The sequence below is a fragment of the Gavialis gangeticus genome, unplaced genomic scaffold (genome assembly GCF_001723915.1).
Source record: "Gavialis gangeticus isolate Ggan-Ray unplaced genomic scaffold, GavGan_comp1, whole genome shotgun sequence".
Lineage (NCBI taxonomy): Eukaryota > Metazoa > Chordata > Crocodylia > Gavialidae > Gavialis > Gavialis gangeticus.
In genome coordinates this window covers 2,932,426-2,950,172 of record NW_017728998.1, presented here as the reverse complement: position 1 = coordinate 2,950,172, position 17,747 = coordinate 2,932,426, and the positions used below count along the sequence as shown (strand labels likewise).

General features: G+C 58.9%; 2 protein-coding genes across 8 annotated transcripts in view; both read right to left on the bottom strand.

The window, feature by feature from the left end:
• Window positions 1-11: 11 nt before the first annotated feature.
• PABPN1L (poly(A) binding protein nuclear 1 like, cytoplasmic) lies at window positions 12-6,606 on the bottom strand. 2 transcript variants are annotated; one of them, XM_019505396.1, is made up of 8 exons: window positions 6,559-6,606; window positions 5,612-5,783; window positions 4,289-4,397; window positions 4,068-4,135; window positions 3,029-3,135; window positions 1,820-1,907; window positions 1,352-1,497; window positions 12-654 (listed from the first exon to the last, which is right to left on the bottom strand). In XM_019505396.1, the coding sequence occupies exons 1-8, from the start codon at window positions 6,576-6,578 to the stop codon at window positions 615-617; spliced, it is 750 nt and encodes a 249-aa protein (XP_019360941.1). In that variant the 5' UTR covers window positions 6,579-6,606; the 3' UTR covers window positions 12-614. The 2 variants fall into 2 exon arrangements, with proteins under 2 accessions (XP_019360941.1, XP_019360940.1); XM_019505395.1 differs by having other exon boundaries at window positions 4,068-4,397.
• Window positions 6,607-7,894: 1,288 nt separating this feature from the next.
• CBFA2T3 (CBFA2/RUNX1 translocation partner 3) overlaps window positions 7,895-17,747 on the bottom strand; it is a 67,983-nt gene continuing 58,130 nt past the window's right edge. For 3 of the 6 annotated variants that reach the window (XM_019505385.1, XM_019505388.1, XM_019505390.1), the window contains 7 exons: window positions 17,177-17,358; window positions 16,318-16,595; window positions 15,839-15,924; window positions 15,250-15,445; window positions 14,602-14,670; window positions 14,175-14,365; window positions 7,895-13,383 (listed from right to left, as the gene is read on the bottom strand). In XM_019505385.1, coding sequence (XP_019360930.1) covers window positions 13,054-13,383; window positions 14,175-14,365; window positions 14,602-14,670; window positions 15,250-15,445; window positions 15,839-15,924; window positions 16,318-16,595; window positions 17,177-17,358 — 1,332 coding nt within the window. In that variant the 3' untranslated portion in view covers window positions 7,895-13,053. The remainder of the gene's footprint in view (window positions 13,384-14,174; window positions 14,366-14,601; window positions 14,671-15,249; window positions 15,446-15,838; window positions 15,925-16,317; window positions 16,596-17,176; window positions 17,359-17,747) is intronic. The other 3 variants (XM_019505387.1, XM_019505391.1, XM_019505386.1) reach the window with 2 other exon arrangements.

Below are 17,747 nucleotides of genomic sequence, written 5' to 3'. Positions count from 1 at the left end.
TTGGATGGGGGTGGAATCTGACTTAGCTGCTTCACCAAGGGTTTTTCCCTTCCACTCCCATCAACAGTTCAGGGGGTAGAAGAAATCCCACCTTGCTTCCAGGATCTGCTTGCGCCCAAGAGATATCCCACCGAGCCCGGGTACCGGTCAGCTGAATGAGTGGGTCCCAGAAAACAGAATTCAAGGCACCTAGCTCTTGTGTCTGGACCCCTCAGTGTGACAGAGAAAGCAAGATGCCCCTGACAGCTCTGGTCCAGCTGGCACATGGGCTGACTGTTCTAGGTGCCCAAACCCCATTTCTTGCAGCTTCTACAGGATGAAAACAGCTATGGGGGGAGCTCAGTTTCTCTGTTCCAGTCATGCCATGCTCAGAAATGTGGGGTTCCCTCCCAGGGAGATGAATGGGCTCCCTAAGAATGACCCACAGGGCAACCCCAAAATGCCTGGAAAGGTGCCAGCATGGCACAGAATACAGCACCCCCTTTGCTGCACCCCACACAGACAAGACACCCCACACTTTTCTGCTCACCTAGGTTCCCTTTCAGCACCCTGCCACCCCTTTTGTTTTTTTAAATGCAGTCCTGTTGCCACCTCCAGCGCAATCCTGTCCTTGTCTAGTAGGGAGAATACCACGGCAGTAACCGTCCCCGGCTCCTGGACAAGATCAAACAGCGTCAGAGTGCACAGCCAGTCCCTTATAAAAGCAGAGCGATGCCTGCTCTCCAGCCCACCTGAAGCACGGGCAGAGGCCTGATGGACCCAGGCCTCACAGGCAGCATACCTGGGCTGTGTGCCCAGCACCGGCTGTGCGCCCTCTTCCTGCAGCAAACCCTCCGCCCCCAAGAAGAAAATTCGACTAAAGGAAACCCGTGAGCCCTCGCACCCCTGTACCCTTGGGGGGATCCTTCACCTCCCCTGCTAAGCAGCACAGCTTGCTGAGCCTGGAGTCAGAGCTAACCATTGTAGACTCTGAAGCACCCCAATGCTGGTAGACTGTGCAGGAACCCACTGGGAGCCAGGAAATGGACTGGAGCAGAGCAGAGCCAACCCAGGAGCAGGCTGAAGGGGTCGTCCCTCCCAGCAGAGGCAGCAGGGATACAGCACACCCATGGCCTGAAGCCTGGAGCCTGTGCTCTAATGCCTGGTCCAAAGCTGGATGGATGTACAGTACTAGGCTGATGCTTAGCATCATCTCCCAGCACCGGGATGGACCGAGGAGAAGCTGTCCTCGTGGCAGTGATGAGCTACATTTGGCTACCAGGCCACCACACGCGAGCCCTGCTTGGTGTGGGTACACTGTGATGCTGTGCTCCACTGCTGGCCCCCCAGCAGCAGGGAACGCCGCCCTCACCTGTACACCCTGCCGCGTGGCCAGGCTCGCTGCCCTCTGCAGAAGCTTGCCCCGTAACACAGGCCCCCCCTGCTCTGGGCACGGCCCCAGAAGGCGCCACGGTCGGTCGTGCTGATGCCTGGCATGTTGGTCCTCTTGGGCAGCACCTAGGACACAGCCAAAGGCTTGGAGCTTGCCCCCTCGCTGCCCTGGGGAGCAGGAAACTCCCACCTCCAAGCACACGGGTGGCATATGCAGGGGTCTTAAATTTGCCAGCAGCTGGGTGGGATGGAGCACATGGCGTCTCCATTACCCAGGCTACAGAGCACAGCCCTGACTGCCCGTGCTGAAGCCAGGTGCCTAAACGACAGCAGTCCTCATCCCCCGAGCTGAGCTTGGGAACCCTTAGCCAGCCTGGGCACCGCTAACTTAGCCCAGCCTGGCACAAACCTGGAAGATAACGCCCCCAGTCACTCCTGCCAGCCTCACCTTGATGACCCGGCCACGAAACACACTTTCATCCAGTGCCACAGCCGCCTTCACTGAGCTTTGGTCTTCAAACTCGATGTACGCGTACCTAGGAGGTGACAGGAGGACAAACCCCTTTGCTCTACCGCTCCTAAGGGCGCCAGGGAACAGCCCAGAGAGGATGCTCCAGCCCACAGTGCTACAGCTGGCACCAAGAAGGTGACAGCTGCCCATCCAAGACCCTGGCACACCACAGCTAAAACCGCAGTCATCCGTGTTTGGAAGCATGCTTGACGCCAATGCAGGTCCCCGGCCCATGGGGTTACTAAGCCAGGTTCTAGCTAAAACCTCAAGCGCAAACCAGCAGCTTCCAACCCAGCTCTCCCTAAGCAGACACCTGTGCTCCCAGCTGAGATGGGGCAGGCTCTGCTGCATGGTTAAAAGTCAGAAGAGGGACCTGAAATGGCTGCTAAGCTTCCTGCTGGCTCAGGGGACTTGGAAACAAGGGGAAGCCTCCTGGGAGGCCAGGCTGCATCTCTGCTGGCTCCAAGCTGCCGGTGAACGGCCCGCGGCGCCCAGGCAGACCCCGCTGAGCCTGGTGCTGATGCTCTCCCATGGCCAGTGCTTAGCTAGCAGCCAATCGAGCACAACGAGCCTCCTCGGCACTTGACTAACAAATCCCCACTTGTCTGGTTCAGACAGGGAGACTTCCTCGCCAGGGAAGCCATGGAAGCAGCTGGCACATCATGCAGGGCAAATTGCCATAACACATCTGTGCACTTGTGATGCAAAGGGGGCATTTACACACGGGGACCCAATATGGGATCTACCGTGTCGGAGGAGCTTTCCTCTCCCTCCCCACATTGTGAGCAATGGATCCATGCCGTAGCAAGGACCCTGACCCATTGCTGGGCCTGCAGACAGACAGCTCACTTATTGCCCCCATAGCTTCTCATGAGTTACACTCCACTAGGAGCATGAGCATGTGGAGAGATGCATGGACGAGCACCCTTCCCGGAGCAGGCAGCTCGCCCCCATTCACTCAGCGCACGAATACATGGCTGGTTTTATACAACAAGGCAGGGCTTAGATGGGGAGAGTGGCTATCCCCAGCCAAAGCCAGGGAAAGAGAGACTGGGGGGTCAAGGTTGGCAGGGTGGCAGAGGCCTGGGGGTCTCAGAACAGCGTGCACCCCCCTGCACCATCCCAGGTGCCACCAGCCCAGCTGACCCTTTCGGATGTCCAGAGAACTTGTCGCAGAGGATGGTAACGCGGTTGACCTGCCCGCAGCTGTTGAAATGGGACTCCAGCTCCTCCGCTGTTCCACCGTAATCCACCTGCCAAAGCATGCCCTGCTCAGCCACGCACCAAGGGCACGGCCCAGCCTTCCACCCACGCTACTCATGCCTCATTAACAATGCCAAGAGGCCATCTAGCAGGCATCCCTTTCCTAGCTCCTACACAGGCAACTCTCACCAATGACATGAGCCAGTGGCAGCCCGCCGTGCTGGGCGCTATAAATCGGGAAGTGGCTCAATGCCAGTGTCATTGCAGCCAGGTTTGCATCATGCCAAACAGGTCCTGTCTGCAGCATGAGAGGACAAAGATGCGACCTGCATGCTCCGAGGCTGCTTCTATTGCTTCCAGCATTGCCTGGGGTTTTCTGCATCTTTGAGTCTGGATACAGAGCTCCTGTTACTTCAGATCCAGCAAGTTATCCAGGATCAGATGAATGCTGCTGAAACCTTTCTGTGCACATTCACTCCAGTCCAAACCCACGTAAGCTCAGGCAGCACCGGACAGTTTTTGTCTTTGCATTCATGCAATGATTCCCACGAAGGAGTTCACTGGCAGGAAGCGTGCTGGAAGCTGCACACCCCCATATTCCCCCAACCTCCTGTTCACAAGGCCTACAAGTCACTTCAGTCGGGCTTACACTTGGTGATCCATGGTACCCAAATCCCACCCCAAACAGATGCCCCCAGTCCCAAAAGACAGGATCACCCAGCTGGGGAAACAGAAACCGCAGCACATGATAACGACTCTGATCAAACCACTCAGGATTTTGAACAGCCAAGACCTGCAGCCAACCCCTTGCAACAGGTGGAAATCAAGGAGGTGAGTTTGAAGCAGTAAATTCAAGACAGCTGCTCCCAGAAAGGGGCTCGAGGAGGCTCCAGGTACTAATGGCTGTTAGTACAAGGAGCAATGGACCAGCTGAGCTTTTTGCCCAGAAAGCCACCGGTGCTTTCCCTTTCTCCCCACTTACATTTCCCACATAGACAGATCTCTGATCAGCCTTGATTTTTTCCTCTGCTGTCCTAGGAAAGAAAAACCCTGCCGGGACAAGGGAGACTTTGAAATGACCAAGCTTCAGGGGATGGTACTGGAGACCCCGCAACTCACACAGCCCACCCTGATGCACCCCAGAGAAGCACCCCCACTGCCTAATGGCCCCTGCCCCACCACCCAGAGGCTGCAGCACTGTACCTGCCTCCGCTGCCATGAGAAGGTGACTCTGGGCCTCCGCCTGCAGCTCCTTCAGCCTCTCCTCCTCCTCCTCCATCTCGCGGACCTTGGCCTTGATGGCTTCCAGCTCCTAACACCAAGCCGCAATGCCGCGGGCATGAGAACACAGTGCCCGAAGGGGATACTGCAGCAGCTGCTCCCCCTGCCCATCCTGGCTATTCTCGGTCTGCAGCACCTGGCACAGGTGAGTTTTACAGGGAAAGAGGCAGGGTTTGCTTGCACCTTGCTCTTAGGAAGTTGAGGGCATTGGGAATCAGGGACATGGAGGAAGAGGAGCCAGGGGGTTCGGGCTCTGCGGTCCTCACGGCTGATCAGAAAAGCACAAGATGGGTCAGGCTGCTGGCTCGCTCACCTGCCGTTTGTTCACACTTGCTCCTGGCTTACAGGAGAGATTTCAGCTCCTTGCATATGCTTTGGAGAAGAGGGGAGTCTAAGCAGCGTGTCCTTAACACCACCGCAAAGCAGCGTTTGCTGGCGGCAAATGCTCCCCTGCAGCATTTGCAACTCAAACAGCCTGGAGGGGAGCAGAGTTGCAGCTGGTTGCAGACAAACCAGAGCCACGTACCCTAACAAAGCCAAGACTGAAGGTGAGAACCAAGCAGCACGAGGGGCAGCAGGGCACCAGTGGCTCCAAAGCTTGGGAGCTTTTGTGAGCTCTACCCCATTTCTGTGGGTCTGCTTCGATTTACTCCCTTAGAGACCCGGGAGTTGCCTCCAGGTCTGAGGCATCTCAGGTGGAGGAACAAGCCTGGTATTAGGGATGCAGGAGCAGAAGCCCCTTTGTGCCAAATACTCTGCAAAGGCTGGATGGAGATATCACACTCCCTGCAGGTGCCTTTGCTGTGCCTGGGCTCTGATGTGAAGTGGAGCGGCCCTACCATCCCCTTGCCTCACCCTCTTGCTCCAAACTGGTGTTGCTTTATACCCCACTGTATGCCCCAGCAAGAGAATTAAACCCCCAGTGACTCTCTGCTACCCTGGAGACTAAATCCCTGGAGGGGTGATAGTCCTCCAATGCCTTCCCATGAGTCCCCCCCATGCACCCAGAAGTTCAGACATCCTCTCTCAAGGCAATGAGGAAGCATCATAGAGCAGCTCTGCGTAGCACCCCAAAGCATCATAGGGGCCTGGTCCCCGAGGTGCTGGCAATGCTCACAGGTGCACACAGCCCCCTAGGCAGGGCCAGGACCTCACCACCCCTGCAAGGGGGGGGTCCTCTCCCTTTGCCCCCCAGCAGGTCCCAGCTAGGACAACATGAACCTTTGCCATGGATGGTCCACTCACCGGGTCCTCCACCTCCAGCTCCTCCACGCTGACTCCCTCCAGCTGGCTCAGGTCCGAGTCCTCATCTGTCTTCTGCCGGGTAGCCGCCTCCACCACATCCCAGGAGTCCCCCGTCACTAGGGCCCCCGTGGGGTCTTGCCACCAGATCCCAGAGGGGTCCAGGAAGAACGAGCTTCACAGGGACAGGGAGAGAACCAGGCAAGTCAGAGCAGCGCGTCCTTCAAGCACGGGATTCATTGCTACCAGATGTGGTGGAAGCTGAGAGCCAGATTCACCCAGGGACCGGACATGTGCTTGGAGGAAAGGGGCATTGGCGTCTATCGAGCAGGGAGCGCGGGGCACGGTCAGACCTGCCTGGACCTTCAGTGCTGGAGGCTGCAAACAGGAGAGGAGCAGGGGGAAACCCAGCTCAGACCCAGTCCACATGCCCTTCCAGCATCTGCTCTCATGGGAGACTGGGCAACGTGGACCCAGGGTCTGACCCAGCCCCTAGCAATTCTCATGAGCAGCCAGGGGAGCGGCAGGGCAGGTCCTCAGGCCAACACGCGCCCAGCACGGTCTGGGATGCTGCCTGGCCCGTGGGGGTCTCCTTGGAGCTTTCCAGGACCCCTGTTCTCCAGCAGCATTTCTCAACCTTTTTTGGACCAGGACCCTGCAAGGGAAAACCTCCGGTTTCCTGTATTTTTCTCCTTGAAAGGAGAAAAGAAACTCTTGTTAACATTTGTTTGCAGCCCTTTCATATATTCACTTTTGCATCACAGCCCATGGGGTGAGAGACGCTGCTGTAAAGCAAGGGCTGGCCCAGAGGCCCCCAGGCAGAAACAGCCGGGTGCTTAGTGGGCACCTGAGACCTGGATATGCAGCAGGTAGGACAGGGCTGCACCATCCCAGTACCCACCACCCCAGCACCGCCACAAGCCTTACTGGGACATGCCCCTGCCCATTACCCTGCTCCCAGCCTGGACATCGCAGCTCCACCAGCAGCCCCCACCTGCCCTGCCACTTCTCCCATTTGATACATCAGCAGCCAATCACGGCTTGCCCTCCCAAGGAGGCGGGGCCTGGGGCTGGCTTGCCCAGTGGTTGCAGCTGTGGCTGCCAGCTGCTCACCCCTGGTGCAGGCTGGCTTGCAAAGCCCCTCCAGCACCCCTGGGAAGCTTGTCCCGACCTGCTGAGCATGCTGCAGGGTGCTGGGGGTTGGTTCTGCACCGCCCAGGGAGCAGGGTCAAGGTCAAGGCTTTTGGGCTATTCAGCTGAGGAGTGCGTCAGGATGAGCAGCTGCTGCGTCCCACCCCAGAGGTGGCTGCACCACCCTGCAGGGGCAGCCTTGCCACCCAAGTCATTCAGATTAGGGGTCCCCAGGCCTCCAGGAGGGGAGCCAGCGGAGCCAGGGACCTGGCCGCCCTGCCCCTAGCAGCCCAGATCCAGATAGGGGTGCTGGGTAGGTCTGGGGGCTCTGCCAGCACACCCAGCACCCTTCCCCGGGGAGGAGTCCTGGCCATAAACTGGCAGGGACCATCCTTTTCATGGCAGGAGGCACCCCATGAGGTCCATGTGATCCTCTGGTGGGCTCCAGAGAGCCCGGGTGGGAACGTGACCTGCTCTGGAGACCTGTCCTGCATATCCCAAGCACGAGACAACGCAGAGTGCCAGGCTCCCTGAACCCACCCACCCTCGTGGCCCAGGGGCCTGGGGTCCCTGCCACGAGCCACGGAGGTGGCAATGTATTTTCAGGCAAGGTCCTTAGGTGTGAGGCCCATCTTGAAACCCTGCTCCCATAAGAGGGTTTAAAAACTGGTGCAGCAGAAAGAGCCTTCATGCGGCTCCTTGTCTACCCGACCCCTTAGAAACTCTTCATCCCACAGGTGCGAACCACCCTCTCTCCTTTTTCATCCCTTTTATTGCTCCACTCATCCAGCTAGCCTTTCTTCCGCCCCGTCGCTGCTCCTGGTCACTGAAGCTCCTCTTTCACAGCCCTGTCAGGTTGATCTGAACTCTTTCCAATGAAGTGATATTTGGCTTTTTTGCTTCTTCAAACCGAATCATGCGGTGCTCAGCCCTAGCATATGAGTCACGCTGCTAGCTTCTTTTGAACAGGAGAGAAATGTGTGTTGTTTTAGAGGTGATGATGCACCTGGCCATGTTGCACCCCCCTTTTCAAAATGCTAGATCCACCCGAGTCCCCCGCTAGCACCCAAGATGCAGCAGGGCTGAGCCCCCCTCCACACCCGGCTGCTCGCCCGGGGAGGGGGGCATGGGACCACCGCAGCCGAGGCCTGGGGGTGATAGTAAATCGTCTTTATTACACAGATACAGAGTTAAGAACAGACAGAACCTGAATCATAATGTTTACATCTTTCACAGGTCAAACATACAGTACACGTAGGAAACAGCGAGGGGAAGGGACAGCATGCCGAAAAACTCCGATCACGGCGCCATTTCTCTGCAACGGCCACGGAAACCAACAAACAGCAGGGACGGGGCGGGCAGGGCAGGACGCGTGTGTGGGGGGGTGGATTTCTGTTTTCTCCCTTCTCGGAGCGGTTTCGGGATGTGCTGAGGCACCCAGCACCCCTCCTCCCTCCCATTCAAGTATTGCACAGTTTCACGCGGCAGCCGGCTGTCCGGCTCTATGTGTGTATGCAGCAGATGAGGGGGCCGAGGGGGGCACCCCCACCCCGGCATACATCTGCTGGCACGGCAGAGTTGCCCCAAGGGTGGGCTGCACCCAGGGCTGGGCTGGGCTGGTCTCCCCTGAATCTGGCTGCATCCAAAGCCATGAGCCCCGGTGGGATGACGCTAGAGCACCTTGCACTCCTGATGGCTTTGATTCTTGTGCAAGAATTTGAACAAAATCCTCCTGGATTGCAGCTGAGCTGCTAGAGCCGGCCTGGACCCCGGGACCCACTGAGTAGAAGCCTTGAATCCAGGGGGATTTGGGGGCCGTTTCCCCTGCTCTGTGTTTACATCTGCTTTTTGGACACTGCGGACAAGGGAAGCTTGCTGCTGAGATGTTCCCCCAGCAACCCAGAAGCCGGGAAATGGCTTGGTTCATCCCTGGGCCCCTCCTCGAGACAGCCAGGATGCAGGGATGGCAGAGGGGGGTCTCCCTGAGGGCAGGCATCACACTCCTAATCCAGCAGCCCTGCGTATAATGTCTCTGAGAGACGCTCTCCTGGGGTCTGGCTGCTTGCAAGGGGCAGGAGGGGGGCAGGAGCATTTGGCCCACAAGACGCAAGCACCGTGGGTCCCCACAGCCCTGACCTCGTCCCGGGGACAGCTGCCAGGGTGCTGCGCACCATGCCCAGCGAGCTCAGCCACGAGAACAGACGGGGAGGTACGGGCGTCCCAGGACGGGGGGTTTGCTAGGTGCCATCTGGACCGTCGAGGAGCAGGCACGGCGGCGAGACAGCGCAGGCTGACCTGGCAGGAAGGGGCTGCTTTGGTTTCAGCTTGGATTTCAATTTGGAAACTGAGGAAGAGGAGGTCACCATGGAGATGGGTCCGTGGCGAGTCACGCTTAAAGCCCAACAAAGCCCCTGTCTCTGCACCAGCCGCCTCGCCCCCACCCCGTCCGTAGCCCGCTGTGCCCCTGGGCTCCAGCGCTGCTTGGTGGTCGAGCCGCCTGTTGACCTCCCTGCCCCATCACCGGCCACGGTCCTGCAGGCCCCGGGGTGCTGAGACCTCAGCCTGGGCTGCAAAGGGGCCCAGCCCTGGCTTGCCTGCACGCACCCTCTGCCACACTCTGGTTCACCAGCAATGCCTGTGGCTGCTGTATTGGGCACCCCCAAACTTTGGCCTGGTCTCGGTCTCTTCCCACGCAGCCTGGGGGTGACGACGGCAAAGAATCGGGAACATGCAGGACCTGGGCAGACAGGTTGGCCACGTCATGACTCGTGACCCACCACCAGCGGATCAGCCCAGACCCTCCCTCACTCCCCTACACTCTGGCGCTGGCTCCTCTCTTGCAGCTCCCCTCTTCCCTTCTTCCACCCTGCTCCTGCCACGTTCCCACCCTGCCCGCCTGGCCTGGAGGCTGCTAGGACACCGACCCTCTCTGCTTTCAGCTTTGGGTAGCGATGCCACGTGCCTGCACAAACTGCCATCCTTGATGCTCTGAGCTGCACTGCCAGCGCGTCAGAGATACAGCAGGCAGGAGCCCGGGCAGCTTCAACCAGCTGGCATGGGAGGGCATCCTGGATGGTGCAGGTGGCCGGTCTGGTTGGGTAGCTCCAAGGAAGAGGCCCTCGCCTTCCCCTCTCCAACGCCAGGCCTCTGCCCCGCTGCGTGGCGCTCTGGCTGTGCTCCTCCCGGGACGGCACGGGCGAAGAAGCGGGTTTTGCAGAGGCAGGACTTTTCTGCTGGCTATGTGGGCTTTGCTTTGGAAAGCGGTTGCTGCTTTCCTGGGACCTGGGGGCTTCAACACTGGCTTCCCTCAGTCAGCCAGGGATGCCCGACAGAGCCAGGAGTCACGTGCATCTCTTGCTGCCCCCCACTGCTAGTCGACGTGCCCGACAGAGTACCCTGTCCATAGGGTCACGAGACATGTCACCGTGATGGGGAACATCAGGGCTAGCAAGCGAGGGGGCTTCTGGCTGCGGCAAACTAGCAAATAAATGCAAGGTCAGACCTGATGGGCACTCAGAGCTGGGAAACCAAGCCCCGGGCGCCGTGGAAATCAGCCCCAAAGCTCCCCCTCACCTCCACCCAGACAGCTGACGGGGTGGGGGCAGTGGGGACAGGCCAGACCCTGGGGCATGATGGCAGCTCCTTGCCACCCCTCACTTCCAGCCTGGGTCTGTCTTGCAACAGCCATGCCGATGCCCACGCAGCGCCTTTGACAGCCCTCCCGGCAGCAAACCGGCCTCGACACGCGGTCGCGGGGCCCAGAGACACGGTTGCGTGGCATCACGGCCCTCCCCTGCTACGTGGGGAAGTGCCTGTGAGAGATGGGGGGGCTTTGCCAGCTTGGACCACCCAGGGAGGGAAACAGCACGACGGAGACGCGAACCACGCGGGCCGCTGCGCAGTTCACCGGTCCCAGGCAACGCACGGCGGAGCCGAACGCGGCCCCCGACCCCGAGCCCCCCGTCGCCGGCTGCCACGGACCCAGACCGCGGTTCTAGCAGGCCGCAGCCGGCTACAGGACAGGGGAAGGGAGAGAAAAGCATATCCACACACGGGCATCCTGCCACCTGCTCTCAGCCCTGCCCCGCGACGAGCGACTGGGAACTTTGCAAAAAAAATAATCATCCTTCCTTTTTCTTTGTTCTTTCTTTTTAAAAAGAAACCACACGTGACAGAGGCTGCGGGTCCGGGACTGAGGCTCCTACTGAGCACACCGAGTTTGTGGGGAGGGGGAGAAGGGTTGTTTTTTTTGTCGGTTTTGTTTTTCTTTTTTCTTAAAACCTAGCTCCTAAACTGCACGCACGTCAGTGGCTTCTCTTGGTATTTGGCAAACGTCTCTTCTTTTATTACCTTCCATAGGATTCTTTTTTTTTTTTTTTGGACCTCTGCAAAGACTATGTACATTCACATTAGCATACAGGGTGTCTGCCCTGGCCGTGGCGGGGCTGCCCCCATCCCGTAGCCATGCCACTTTCCATATTGCACTCCTGCCCTCTGCGCTTTATACAATGATGCAAGAAATGCAAAATAATCGACAGTGTCTTTCTCTCTCTCTTTTTTTTTCCTCTTCTCTAAGAAAAAGTGTTTGTTTTTCCCCTTTCCTTTATTTCCTCCTAGAAATCATCGCAGAATCTCATGGGGGAGGGAAAGGGAGGGGGAGCAAAGAAAAGCAGAACCGAAATCAAAAAATAAAAATAAAAAAAGAACCAACCCAAATGAACCCAATGGCCATGTTCATCACCGGACTGGAGCAAACATCTGGAGAAGAGCTAGACACAAAAGCAAGGGTGGGGACGGGGAGGACACCTATCTACAAGCAAATAGAGAGTCTTCCGAAGGGAGAGGACAAAAGGCGTCTCTTTCTTTTCTTTTCCTGGCGAAGTTTGGAAGAAGCCAAGACGGCCGTGGAGAGATGCCGGAGCGAGGGGGTGGGCTCTGGACAGCAGAGGTAGTGAAGGAGTACGCGGGCCAGGCGGCACCGGTACCGGCGGCCTTCTGCTCGCGCGCTGACCAGACGCGGAGAACCGACGACGGATTGTCACAGTCCGGCTGGGAACGATGCTCTCTCTGGACAAGGACCGGGGCTCGGACCTCCTCGCTGGCTCTTCCCTGGGCATTTATAATCCACAGAGAGACACCGCCGGGAGCAGGGCTTTCCCGTTGCACGCGCATGTACGCACGCGCGCATGTACCCCCCACCCGCGCACAAAGCCCTCGGCAGCTCGCTTTGTTTTTGCTTTATTGGACCAAAACTCTTTCCATCCCCAGAGCTGCGTCCGTGCTCCTCCAAGGTAGGTCCGGGAGCCGAGAGTCCGGCCGGGGACGGCCCCCCGCCGCCCCCCAAGAACACAAGGAGTCCGACGCGGCTGGCTCTGCCCGGCGCCGGGAAAGCAGTCGTCGCGGTTTGGTTGGAACAAACGAACGCTGTTCCTCGTCTCACGAAAAACCAACCGAAAAAGGAACGGGAAGGTCAAAAAGAACCAGCGGCAACGGAACGAAACAAACTTTGGCAGTGGAAAAAAAGTTTGGGTTTTTTGTTTTTTTTTGTGTTTGTTTTTGGATTTCCTTTGGAGCAGAGGTGAGTCTGGTATGTTCTTGGCTAGCTAGCAAGGTAGTTTACAGGTAAGCTTCCTTCACTTGGTTTCACTTCACTTGGTTTGTTTTTTTGGATTTTTCTTTTTTCTTTTTTTTTTTCTTTTTTTTTTACTTAAAGCCAAAGAGTTTGACGGTTTTTCTTTTCTTTTTTTTTTTTAATTCTCTTTCCTTTTTAAAAAAAAAAGACGACGAAAAGAAGTTTCTTGCCTTCCGAAACCGAAATCCTTTGTCACGCCGTTCCCCCCCGGCCAGGCCGAGAGAGCTGTTTGGTGCACATCCATACCCGCACGCACGCACGTGCCCACGCATCTCCAGCGGGACAGAGACGGAAGGGCTCCCGCTTCCCGAGGCGAGAGGCGTCGAGTTGGCAGACAAATCCCACATCCGAAAAAACAAAAGGAAGAAAAGAAAAAACCGACGACGACGACAATCATCCCCCAAATCATACTGAGAAAAGAAACCCAAAAGAACCGAAGAGAGAACGGAGAAGATTGGTATTTGCCGTAACTCCACTTTAAAGCCCAGTGTGAGGATCCGTGAGGATTACATGTGAATTCGAGAGGTCGTTTTGGAGGTCAAACATGAGTCAGGTAGCTGAGGAGGTTGCATTGAATGCAGTCTGGTTTTTCTTTTGGAGAGAAGCAGTAGCAGCAGTGACGGTTTGTAGATTCCTCTGTTTCTTTCCCCTCTGTTGGTCAGTCAGGTGATGGCCAGGTCACTTAGCGGGACGTGGCTTCCAGAGGCGCCGGGGTGGCCGGTGTGCCGGAGCGTGACGCGGCGGATGAGCCCGTCTCGCTGGGGCTCGCCGCGATGGCCACACTGGTGATGGAGGGGGTGACGGCGACCACATCCGGCTGAGCGGCGGCCACCCCCAAGCCCACCCCGGCAGAGGGGGCCGCGCCGGCCGGAGCCTGGAGGCCCTGCAGAGTCTGCCCACAGACGTGGTGGTGTTTCTCCCAATCCTTGTGCTGGCAGAAAGACCCGCAGTAACGCGCCGTGTTGCAGCCGCTGCAGGTCTCGCTCGCCTTGCGCCCGCAGTTCCAGCAGCTCTGCGCGCGGGGCAGAAAGCAAAGGCGTCAGCCGCAGGGTAGCACGGGCATCCGGCCTTACCGCCCCCTGCCCCGGGGAACGCTCTGGAGCTCAAACCCAATGCAAGCTAGAAGCCTCTTCCCATTGACATCACCCAAGTTTAGGGCCCAGCAAGAACATAAGTTGTGCCACACTGGGTCCATTTAGCCCAGCTGCCGACAGTGGCAGAAGCAGATACTACAGAGGACGAGCATTGAACCGGGTATCTGTGGAGTGATCCATCCCCTATTCATTACCCTTCCTGGCATGCACCTTTATTGGTTTAGAGATGCCAGAAGAAACATCTCCAAGTATTCTGCTCAACAGCCATTAATAGATCTGTGCATTTGTCCACCCCGTGAACTTGGCAATGCTCTCTGCCCCCTCCGCCTCCCGCAGCAATGAACTCCACCGGTTATCTATGTGTTGCACCAGAAAAGCACTTCCTCTTCTTCCTTTTAAACCTGTTGCCTGCAAATTTTAGTAGGTGGCAGGTTTAAAACGAATGGGAGAAAGCATTTTCTTCATGCACAGGTTGTCAGTCCCTGAAGTTGGGTTTCACCCAACAGGGGCTTTTGAAACCTCCAGGCTTGGAAAACGCCTGGTCCGAGCACAGGCCCGGGAGCTGGGAGTCCCTGCATGGGGCAGAGCTGATGGCAAGGCTGTCTTGTGTAAAGGTGCTGATTGCCAAGGGCTTGCAGAGACTTTTGGACCCCACCGTGCCACAGACTCCCACCCCGTGATGCACACTGCTTCCCCGGCCAACCTCTACCTCGCTGGAGTCTTCCTGCTGATTGATGACAGTGAGCGCGTCCTCTGATGCCTGGCGCTTCGCTTCCGCCAGCGCCCGCTCCATCTTGGCCCGCTCGGTGGTGATGAGCTCGTGGGCCTTGCGCTCGGCGTCCGACACGGCCTTCTGGAGCTCAGACATGGCCTGACGCTTCACCTCGTTCACGGCTTCTTCTGGAGGCAAGAGCACAGAGCACGGCACCTGGCATGTTGGGCAGCCCGCAGCCAGGTGCCCACGGGGAACCGGTGGCCTGGCTATGGGGGTGCAGGTGAGGAGGTCCTATGGGGCCTGGCTTTGGGAGATGCATACGCATGCACCTTTCACACTAGCCCTTTGCACAGGGCAGGGTTTGCTCTCAGCAGTGCTCTGCTCGGGTTGAGATGGGGACAGCCCGCGGTGTCACACTCACCAGCTTTCCTCCAGATCTCCTCGGGCATGTAACCGGAGAGGGGCCTGGGCACGAACTCACGGTGAGCGTCTGCAAGCAACAGGCAGGGAGAGCACGTTAGGAAGCAGGGCCGGTCAGACCAGACCCGCTCCTCGCTGCGCCTGGAGGCTGAGAACCACTGCACCCGAAGGACAGGGCATCCCTGGGGCTCCGGCGTCCCCCGGGCAAACAGCTGCGCTCAGACGCACCAAGCCAATACCCCATGGCCAGGTTATGATCCCTTCTATTTGCATAAGTATGAATATTAATTAGCGTGTCATTATTGCAAATAACGCATAGCCTGGTCTGCATTGCTGCTGGACCTCAGGGCCCCGATCCCAGGACCCTGCACGCTGGATGCAGTACGGACTCTCTGCGGCCGTGATGGGAGCAGGATAAATTGGCGGACGATGCCACATGCTCCAGGCATGGCAGAGTCCGGACAGGTGTTAGCAAGCTCCATCCCCAAGGCAGGAACAGGCTGCGAACACGCTGCCCAGGTCTTCCCTGCACCGGGAGCTTGGCTCCCTTGTCCCCACGCCCCGCTGTCTTCCCTGAGACCCAGAGGCTGCCACCAGAGACGATGCCCGGGTACATGACAGGGGAGCAGCAGGTCCATGCCATCAATACCTAACTGGGGCGGCTCGGGGGCAGAGGAGCTGTTGTGGGGGCGGGCGGCGGGGCTGGCGCCCTTCTTCATGTCCTCGGCGTCGCTGTAGCGGCGGATCCAGTGGTTAAGCTCCTCACGGTCGGCCTCCTGGCAGCGACGCAGCACGGTCAGCGACCGCCGCGTCTTCTCTACCATGTCCATGATGCAATTGAGCAGCTGCAGGAAGCAGAGCCTGCGTGAGATCCCGGCGGGGCAGCGGGGTGCTGCAGGGTGCCATGGTGCCCCCAGGGTCGGCGTGCTGACTTCCCCTCCCTTCCCTCCCCCAAGCGGGCAAGAAGGAGGGACCCCAAATGGGAGGAGAGTCCAGCAGCTTCCACCCGTCTCCAGGGCAGAGGGGTATCAGGCTCAGCAGGGCAAGGCCTGGAGGGGGTGGGGACCCTGCCAGAGCCAGGCGAGAAAGCCAAAAGAGAGGGCGCGTGCCACAGGGCTCAGCATGGATAAACTGAGACCCCCTCTGCAGGAATGCAGGCTCCCCGAGGCCCTCCCACAGGCCTGGCAGCAAGCACAAGTCTCCCTGGACCCCCGGTCCCTGCCCAGCGCAGTACGTACATTGTTGAGGTGCTTCCACTCCTCGGCCCACTCCCGGTCGGTCAGCCGGTGGTCGATCACCTCCTCCTGGCGGGCGCCATGCACAGCTGGGAGAGAAGCATGCCCGTTGGCCACAGCTGCTCCCCAGCCCCCAGCCAGCTGTGGACCCCGTCCCCGAGCTCCAGGGCTCTGCTGATCACCTCTGCTTGCCGCGCAAACCCAGAGCAGAGATGCTTCCTGCCCCTGCAGCCTGGGAACAGGGGCAGGGCTGGAGTCCCCCGGCCCCTGGCACGTGCCCTCAATGCCCTCCGAGTCGCCGGGGCTGCATCCCGCCTCGCTTGGAGGAAGCCCCAGGGTCTGTCTGCAGGGCACAGTGTGGGAAACAGCAGCTTCCTCCAGCTCATCCCCATTTGCTTCCTCCAAGCTCAGACCCATCCCCAGGGTAAGGGAGGGGGCAGGACTGTGGAGCCGCACACCCTGCCATGCCACGTCCCACTCACCCGCTTGCCGGTGGCGCTCACGGAGCTCGCGGGGGTCGGGGTGCCGGTAGGCATCGCGGTAGTGGTGGGCCATGGCCATGTCCTCCAGGCGGTAGTGCTGGGGCAGCTGGGGTGCAGCGTGGGGCAGCCCATTGGGTTGGTGGCTCAGCCCGTTGCTGGGGCTGTACCGCTGGGCAGGGCTCATCGTGCACGGCCTCTTGCTGAGGTGCTCGGGGTGCAGGGGGTCGCGGTCCACACCGTTCTCTTTGGTCCTGGCCCGGGGAGGAGAGAGGGCGATGCTGTTGGGCAGCAAGCACCACATCCGTGTGCCGCCAGCCTCACCTGGACGACACTGCCCCCGGGCTCCCTGCACTGGTGTCTTGGGAAATGCAGCTGCTGGATGCCCTCTTGGCCAGGTACTCTCCCGTGCAGGGGGACTCATCCCCCTGTGGCTCAGCTAGGGGCTGGGGGGCCACATTCTGCTCTGGGTGGGGGAAGAAGGTAGCATGGTGGGTAGCACTGGCTTGAAGCAGGGTGTGAGGTGCACAGAGCTTAGACGCTCTTGCCAGGCAAGGATTCAAGCTGTTCATTGCTGGGGGAAGCTGACAGTGGGAGTGCCACCCCTAACCCATCACTGTGGATGTCCCCTGGCCCAGCCAGTGCCCAGATGCAGCCCCTTCACCCCCAGCCCCTGGAGGACAGGGTCTGCCTGCACGGGCAGGGCAGGCTGCATTGCACTGCTTGGAGCGACTGGGATCAGCAGCTGCAAGCCCCAGGCCAGAGGCTGCACCCACCACAGCTGGATGGGGGTGGGTGGCATCCGCCCTCTGGGCCTGGCACGGGGCCTGCAGGGAAGGGAAGGGGGCAGGGGACCCCCTACCTGTCTGGCGTCCTCCTCTTGCCCGTCTCGTTGACCTCCAGCAGCAGCTCAGAGGAGTCAATGGGGGACGAGGCATTGGCGTCCAGCAGCAGCTGCTCGTGCTGGGCCAGGTACTGGGCTGGGGTCTGCTTGGCCATGCGGGCGCAGTGCAGGAGCTCGCGCTGCAGCAGGGGCAGGTTGGCCTGTAAGTGCACAGGGTAGGTAGAGAGTTACACCTCCAGGACCCGTCCTCCTGTTCCCCTCCACCCCGGACCTCTGCCGGGAGAATCTACGTGTTGGGGGAGCCTATGCACATATGCACGTATGCACATAGGTATGTATGTGCATGCACGAAGGTGAGTGAATCTGTGTGTGAATGCACGTAGCTGTGTGCATGCATGTAGGTGTTTGTTTGTAAGTGTGCATGTGTGTGCACATGCCTGCAAATAAGTGTGTGCGCACATGTGTGCAAGCATGTGTGCATGCATGCATGTAGATGGGTACCTCTGTATGTATGCACATAGGTGTGTATGTGCACGTATGTAGGGGTGTGTGTGTGTGTGTGTGTGTGTGTGTGTGTGTGTGTGTGTGT